Below are 8,778 nucleotides of genomic sequence, written 5' to 3'. Positions count from 1 at the left end.
TTAAAAATCAAAATAGTTTTATTGCTCTTCTTCTTTGTAAAAATGCACTTAACTTACACTGTCTTCTACTTAATCAGCAGTTTGTACCATTGGGTATTAAAATGTCATGTTTTAAACCCTTTTGTTCAAGTGTGAAACACCATTTTAGAACTCTGATCCATTCCTGACATTCTCCTAAGCATTGCTGGCCCATGACCCTGCTTAGCTTTTATATAAATACTGTAAAATTTCTCTAGACTTTGCAGCATTATAAACAAAAGATCTATCAAAGTAGACAATATGTTCAATATTCTTTTTTTTTCTTCCATTTTTTTGCTTTAAAAATATACCTAAAACTTTGAGATAATCTTAAAACAGTAACAATTACAATAAGAAAAAAATTACAGTGCGTTGACTAAAGGAATATTCCACCGTCCTTAAAGCCAATATTCCCTTTTTGCATGTTGAAAGTGATTTAGCAGTTACTTAGCAACTTTTTTCCCACCTACATACAATAATTTAGTTGAGAATTAAACAAAGCAGATATTTACTATTCTTCCAACTGAAATTCACAGCTCCTGTGAATAAAGAGATCACAATAAATATTAAAATACATTTTTTCCGGTAAGGCCTCTGAGTATTACAAACTTTTTAATACGAGCCAAAAAAAGAAGAGCTTGCATTTGTTTTTTTCATTTCTGTATTCTCCATGTATTTTCTGAGGTGAACGTAAATAACCAGAGAGTAAGATTCGATGGGGTAAGCGCTGCACAAGGAGTATCTTAAGTGGTGGAAGGAAGAAAGAAATTTATTGGTGATGGAAGTAGATTGCTATACGTGTGCCAGAGCCTGTAGTTTTCACTTTAAGAAAAAAGTCATTTTTATATCGTCCATCTTTGCAATGATATTTGTCCTGATAAAAAATAAAAATAAGAGAGCTTACCAAAGTTCATTGTTACAAGTGTAAGTCTTTTTGCAAGGATTTAAAAAAACTTGTCTGTAACACTATAAATAGCTTAGGTATTGATATGCGTTACTCCTAATAAGGTTGTTCTTAAAAAAGCTTACTTAAAAAAATGTTTTCCTCTGTCAAGAGCCCCGCCCCAACCCCCCGACACTCCGCCTCCACATAATTCCATTCCATCATAAAGAAGAGTCTTCATGGAAGGGGTAGGGTGGGGGCTGAGTTCCAGGGCGAGGCTTCTATTGCATACGGTCAGGCTGTAGCTGCGTTGGCTGAAACTGCAAAAAGGCTGTGGGAGCTGCCACGGGTGGATTGGTGGCCGTGAGAGGTTGTTGAACGGCACTTGTGTAGCTGTATCCCATGAAGCCAGCAGCAGGGGAAGCGGCGTATGGGTACTGGTCATAGGCAGCGGTGGTGAACTGCGAGTAGGCCTGGCTTGCGGTCGTGTAGTCTATGTACGGAGATGTGATGGACTGTACCGGGGTCGGGATGACCACACTGGGCTGAACGATCGCTTGAGGGTAGATAAAGTGATGTGCCAGCCTGCAAGATTAAGCACAGACAGATACAGTCAGATTGTTTCCCTAGGGGACAGCTAAGCTGAGGGCAGTGGGATGATGCCATCATTGTGCTAAAAGAACCATACTGATTGTGTGAAATGGTGGCGTGGGGGAGAAAGCAAAGGAAGCAAAACATAAATGGAAGGTTTAAAATAAGCAAATGTAGAGCCCAGAAGTCATAAAGAGCCTTACATGGCTCGGGACCACAGTATCTTTTAACGGCACTTCCACCCTCCCTGCCCAGCACGCCCCACTTTCGCTGCTCTGTGCTCCTCTTCCAAGCACGGAGCATGGGGCCGATCCATGCTGCCTACAGGGCAGTGCGGAAGGGGGTGGAGGTTGGTTCTCAGGGAACCGACCTTGGAACACGGGGTCCCAGGTCGGTTCCTGGGGACCGGCCCATCCTGTGGCCATCTAGCTGCTGACTAGCGGCCATAGGATTGCGTCCTTAGAGTATATACTGTCCGTCTATTAATTTCTAGAGATTTATAATAATATCATAAAAAACCAAAAATAATCTCTGATGTGTGGCTTGGTACTTCTGGTTGAGATTTCCACACAACAGGAATTACTGCCAAAGCGTTGTCTTCTGTGTACCTCAACATGCCCACGAGGCAATTTTATTAAAGCTTTCACTATAGCATCTCTTCTGTTAGGTACTGACCAGTTTCTTCTGGCTATAAACAGAGTATGAGGCCTTTTCAAGTTTATTTAATGTTCCAGCCTGTTGTCATTGACTCCATGGTTAAACCTGTATTGCCACAATACTGAAGTCTTTTTTGTTTTGTTTTTTGGCAATGATTAGGGGCCGTTTGTTGTAAAAGCACAAAATGCTTATCCTGTTTACTCTTCTCCCTCCTCTTCCACTCCCTATTCATATTTCCCTGAAGTTACCATGCGAACACCCCAGCCCCTTAACAGGCTGAGACTTGTACTGGTTTCAGCTGAAGATGAATTAATCTGGGACTGTAGACAAAAAGAGAGAGAGAGAGAGAAAGAGAAAGAGAGAGAGAGATCAGGTGACAGCAGCTTAACCACTTATATACCATTAATACTCCATTTTTCAGGGAAGAGAGAAAAAAATCCCACAAACATTTTACTGGAGGTAGAAATATGCTCCATTTGATGAATGATTCTATTTGGTGTGTGGTCAAGCAAAACATATCCTTAGAAATATTTAGGCTGGGTGGTCAGTTCGGTTCTGCCTCCTTTCTTCCTTCCTGGGTGGCCACACGCGCACGCACCCCCCCCCCCCCAAGCTGCAGCACATGATGAAAGGTTTGGAAGATCAACCTGGAGTGCCTATATTAGGGCTGAATGTTTGCTTAAATTACTTGGGTAGATTAATGTATTAAAAGCATTTCACTCAATTAAGAAAGGTACAACTAATTAAATTGGGCAGCAGAAATGACAAACAGTGCCCGAGCCTTCCACAATAAAGTGTCCTCCAGCTGGATTGGATTTCAACTCCCATGGTCCCCAGCCAGCCAGCCCCCCAATGGTTATGCTGGCTAGAGATGATGGGAGTTTGAAGTCCAACCCATCTGGAGGGAACCAGGTTGAGGAAGGATGCACTAAGCTGTTTAAATATACAGTACACACACACACACACGTACTTAGAAAACCATGAGTGGCTCATACCACCTTCAAAGAACCATCCCCCCCCACATACAAATGGAGTGCCTCTTCTAAGATGGAGCCACTTGCAGCACATGTATCAGTCCTTTAAAACCAGAGAGAAGGTATGCTTCTTTTCTTCAGAAGTATTAGTTTTACTGGGGCCGCGGTTGCTTAGTGGTTAAGACGCTGAACTGCAGACTGGAAGGTCGGAAGGTCAGCAGTTCGAGACCCGAGTGCCGCGTGACGGAGTGAGCTCCCGTCTTCAGTCCCAGCTTCTGCCAACCTAGCAGTTCGAAAGCAAGAAATTGCAAGTAGATAAATAGGCACCACCTTGGCGGGAAAGGTAACAGTGTTCCGTTCAGTCATGCCGGCCACATGACCACGGAAGTGTCTTCGGACAGCGCTGGCTCTTCGGCTTAGAAACGGGGATGAGCACCGCATCCTAGAGTCGGACACGACTGGTTGGGGACACCTTTACCTTTTTATTAGTTTTACTGCAGACTGGATTTAAAAACGTGAGGCCTGACTATGCAGCCATGCCTCACGTGATGAGGCAAGCCGAGTCCAAAGGGGCTGCAGCACAAGTCTTCCCGTGGGATTTAGAACCCTGGGAAATCAGGGTTCTTCATCGTGCAAAGAGCCTTGACCAGCAGTATGGGCTCCCTGCCGCAAACGTTCAGCCTGAATGCAAGCAGCCGGAAGCAGCTGCACAAGGGGGCGGGGGGGAGGGGGGGCCCTAAAGGCTCAGCCCCTGTGTACTCTATTTTTATTTCTTTATTAAATTTATCAATCGCCCATCTGGCTGGTCACCCAGCCACTCTAGGCGATGTACAGCATATAATCAAACAGTTTAAAACAATAAAATTCTACAATAAAAACGTTTTCTAAAATACCCTAACCCATCCCAAATGCCTGCCTGAACAACCACATTTTTAATGCACGGAGGAAGCTCATTAAAGAAGGGGCATGGCGGACTTCCCTAGGGAGGGAGTTCCACAGAGTGGGGGCCACCACAGAATATTTTTTTTGACACATACTCTTTAGTTATTTGTATGTGGCATACATTTTTGGAGGGGTGTGGAATGGAGTAACTAGTTAAAACCTTAAGACACTTTACCACCGCCCACCCACCCCCCGTGCCAAGGTGGAATTTAATTATAGCTCAGCCACCCTAAACAGACAGTTTAATAAGTCCCAGCACCAAGGCAACCACATCCTCTCTTGCAGCTGGTCTGGCTGCATGGGGGCTGCTTCCCGAAAAGGGAGGGGAGTCTCAGGGGGCCCCATGCTGCACAAGTGGCATTCAGCACAAGGTCTTCTTGGGCAACCTCATTTTGAGCCTGAGACAAGCCGTTTATCGAAAGTCCTTGCAGCTCTCTTGAGAATGCGAAACCTTTAATGCAAAAAAAAAAAAAGAGTGCTGTTGTTCGCAGATGAGGAAAGGAGGGGTCTATCAGATTTAGTCTGTCTCTTCATAGGAGGTTGCTAGCGATGTGAGCAACAATGAGAAATGATGAGTATTTTTCCAGTTAGGAACATAGGAAGCTGCCTTAGACTGAGCCAGGTCCTTTGTCCATGTAGTCCAGTGCTGTCGACACTGACTGGCAGCAATGGCTCTGCAGGGTTTCAGGCAGGAATTTTTCCAGTCTTATGTGAAGATGCCAGGGATTGAACTTGGGGACTTCTGCATCCAAACCATATGCTCTACCACTGCTCTGCAGCCCTTCAATTAGTTCTTCTGCCCCATACACTGAACCATTTGGCATCAACCCCGTGTATTCTGGAGCAGAGGTAATACTCTAGATCAGGAATGGGCAGAACTCTAGTTCTAGATAGATCTCTGGGTGGTTTGCAGTAGATCTGCATGAAATTCTGATTCCCAACAGTTCAACAATACCAATAACAAAAGATTCCTGAAGACCTAAATCAGGCATAGGAAGAATATAGATCAAGATCTGCTGGTAGATCTCTGAGTGGTTTGCGGTAGATCTCAAAGGATTTCTGACTTGAATGAGAGCAAGGGAAGAAAGAAACCCACCACCATGGCTAGTTTTGTGCTAATTTTTATCTCTCAGCCTCAGTGTTCCTCATCTGTAAAATAAGAGTACTAATTAGTTGCTTTTGACCAGGTTCAGCTCTGCTGGCCAGTTTTAGAGTGATATGTGGTAAATCACATGTAGATTTGTATATATCCCAGGTTATGGTTCATGGTGTGTAGTAGATAATTCACTCTGGGCGCAACCCCATGTATGTTAGACAGAAAGAAGTCTTACAATTCAGCATTCCCCAGACTTTTTTTTTCTGTCTAAACACACCTACTATTATGCCCTCTGCCCCTTGAGCCATCATTTTGTGTCTGGCTTTGGTTGGTAGATGTCAGCGTTCTAGTAAAAAAAACAAAAAACAGATCCCGCAAGCCTGACGTTTGCCCACCCCTGCCCTAAATTATACTGATGAAATGAAGAAAGCTTGATGTTACCAGGAGTGGATTTTTATATGAAGCGGCATTCATTTCTGGTAATCGAACCAAATTCTTGGGCTCAAGACTCTTTCATTCTAACAGCACAATCCTATACATGTCTGCTCAAAAGTATGTCTCATCAACTCTAATGGGGCTTACTCTCAGGTAAGCAGACACAGGATTACACCCCAGTGTGTGTTTTTTGTGCCAGGCTACAGTCTGTGGATCTTGGGAGTTCTAGTAAAAAACCAGAATAAATCCTGCAAGCCTAAAGTCTGCCCAGCCCTGTTCTAGAACTTCTAACCATAGTTTAAAAATTGTAGGTGGCCTGCTGGATTTTCTCGTCTTCCCCCTCTCTCCAAAATTCCATTGTGCTGCCCTTAACTACAGTTAATGCTAACCAGGATTTGCTGTTAAGCAGAGAGAACCTCATTTCCATACCCTAGTTAACATCAGACTCCACTTAGCATTAACCATGATTAAACGTTTGTGGCAACTCAGGCCTTAACTGAGATGAAGCAGGGGCAGGGAGAATTTGCACCAAAGAGAGGAGCAAACAAACAAATTTTGAAGCCCACTCCTTTAGCCATGTTTAAGGGATAGTTAGTTATATCTGCACCAGCTTGTTTTCCATTACAAATCTATATTTAGCATGCTAAACCAAAGTGGGGAGGGAAGGGGCATAAAAAACTTTTTTGCAACAGAGTTAAGAGGCCAAAGACACAAGTTGGTTGTGCCTAAAAGTGCCCCTGCAAAAGACGTTTGAAATACGTTGGGCTCAGTATATGTCTGTGTAACTGTAAGCTTTCCTTCCCCCACTCCCAAATCTTTGGTGCCTTCCAAATGTTGTTTCTCATATGCTGAACTTAACCTCGACTTCTACCACCACATGTTGAAAAAAGAGCTGGATGAACCGGATCTTGTCTGATCTCATGAAGCTAAGCAGGGTCAGCCCTGGTTAGTACTTGGATGGGAGACCGGCTGGGAATATCGGGTTTTGTATGATTAAACATACTCCTAATAAATGAATAAATTAATAATACTCCAGGTAGCTTAACATTTTGATTACTTTGATTTACTTAAAGGAAGCACACATCAACTGCAAAGTGATGAAGTTACCTCCTGGCTGGATTTTTCTGTTTAAAGAGTGTTGTTTAGTTAAGAAGATTTACCTTTTTAAAAGTTGAAAGAGGACTTGTAAAACTGTACTTGCATTTATTAAAAATGGGGGAGGGGGGAATGTGCCATTGTACCATTTTTGGACACCAGTAACAATGGTAAAATGAAACAACTGGAATTACAGCAAGTCAAAAATATTATTTCTTCAATATTTCCTCCCTTGAAAAAGATGATATTAAGGTCTTCTCCCTGCTCTGCCATTCCGTTTAAAATATAACCGAAACAGAAACAAGGCCCAGATCATGACTCTGAATGCCAGAAGAAAACGTCATCTAAAATGTGATTATAAAAAACATCAATCAAGTGATCTTCAAGCTGCCATCACATGTCAAATTCACCCTGTGAATGGCAGCTTACAAGCTGTTTCATGGCATCACTGATTAATCACTGGCTGAGATCACAAACAGTTGACCACACACCAAAGAACACGGCCAAACCTAAAATTAGAACCACTGCTGCTGGTTGTAGAGATTCGTGTCAGGTTTCACTCCACACCTCGGGTGCAAGACAGGTGAGATGGTTCACGATCAGGATCAAGGCACTATCCTAGCTCAGTGGCACGATGCCACAACCAAAACTAACGAGACACAAAGCAAGACACGCAAGATTATATATAGCACTATGGAAGACAGAGGCAGATATAAAAGCAAGCAGGATGTATCTTGTCTTAACTTGTGATCAGTTAAGGGTACAGACACTTTAACCCAGCCTTTCCAACCTACTACCTTCCAGATGTTTTGGACTTCAATTCCCAACATCCCCAAACAACATCATGGTCAGGAATTCTGAGAATTGTACTCCAAACCATTTGGAGGGCCCCAGGTTGAGGAAGGCTGCTTTAGGTCATGCCTTAGATGACCCAGTGCATAAAGCCAAAAACTGCTTGACTGAATTAGGGGAACACACATGGCATCCTAGCACACTGGCTCTAATATAAAGCTCTGGTATACACCATGCACTCCATAAATGGAGCTGGTTATCCTGGCCTTGATACTTTCTGAATTTAATTTCCCCAACTTCACTGTTGACCATCCCACCACCATGTATGTGTATGAGTATATGCTGGTAACTCAGAATAACATTTCATGCATCTGATTAAATGGACTGTAGCCCACAAAAGCTTCTGCCATAATAAATTTGTTGGCTTTTAAGGAGCCACAAGACTCGTTTTGGCACGGATGGGATACTAGAAGGTGACTTTTCCCTCACAATTCTTGCAGTATGATGAACGTTCCCCGGGATGGTGAGATTGCAGTTTGACTGCCTACTGGAAATTGGTTTTTGGAACACCAAATCGGAGGTGCATTTAGGAGAAAATGTCACTGCGGCCCTTGGTACGCATGTATAGCCAATCTAATCTCAAACACAGGTAATAACGTCACATTCGAAAAACAGATCCATGGGTCCTTTACATATGTGGGGAACTTTCGGTGTGCACACAGAACTTCCATGCACCCAGAGATTCCTCACTATAAAAGGAGACAAAAGTGAAATTGAAAACCAAGATGACAAATATTTTAAAAATAACCCCCATATCAACTAAGGTTAGCATTAATAACATTTGCCCTTATTCTCACTGAGCCTGCATTAAGTGAAAACAAAATAATGAATATGGCTGACTGATCACATATACTACTCTGTGTGCAGGAGAATAAGATGGTTTTAAGGACAGGGCTGTAGAGAGAGTATCTGGTAAACATGCCCTTTTTTTCTGTTCACGCATCTCCTGTGGGCCCCAGTGACCCAAACTGAGCTAGTAAGGATCAGAAAGTCAGAAAGTCCCAACACTGCCTTTTCATGCTCCACCTGCCTGAATCAGGCTTACATAATTAGCCAGGTGAGCCTTCACTTTTATAGAGAACATGCTTTCCTTCTAGTTCCTATTAGCCTCCCAGCACAATCCTATGCATGTTTAGTCAGACATAAATTCCACTGTGTTCAATAGGGCTTACTTCCAGGTAAGTGTACACAGGACTGCAGTCTTAAACTGCAATCTAATGCCCATTTACTTTCAA

The 8,778-nt window shown here is 43.1% G+C and overlaps 1 protein-coding gene across 1 annotated transcript in view; it reads right to left on the bottom strand.

Moving 5' to 3' along the window:
* Positions 1-278: 278 nt before the first annotated feature.
* The window catches only part of RBM38 (RNA binding motif protein 38), a 34,118-nt gene continuing 25,618 nt past the window's right edge, over positions 279-8,778 (bottom strand). The window contains exon 4 of the mRNA XM_084854226.1: positions 279-1,486. Coding sequence (XP_084710352.1) covers positions 1,183-1,486 — 304 coding nt within the window. The 3' untranslated portion in view covers positions 279-1,182. The remainder of the gene's footprint in view (positions 1,487-8,778) is intronic.

This window comes from Heloderma suspectum, chromosome 4, assembly GCF_057233095.1.
Source record: "Heloderma suspectum isolate Gila_16-S chromosome 4, 16-S_ref, whole genome shotgun sequence".
Classification (NCBI taxonomy): domain Eukaryota; kingdom Metazoa; phylum Chordata; class Lepidosauria; order Squamata; family Helodermatidae; genus Heloderma; species Heloderma suspectum.
Note: the sequence above shows the minus strand (reverse complement) of the source record. Positions and strands in the feature narration are given on the sequence as shown.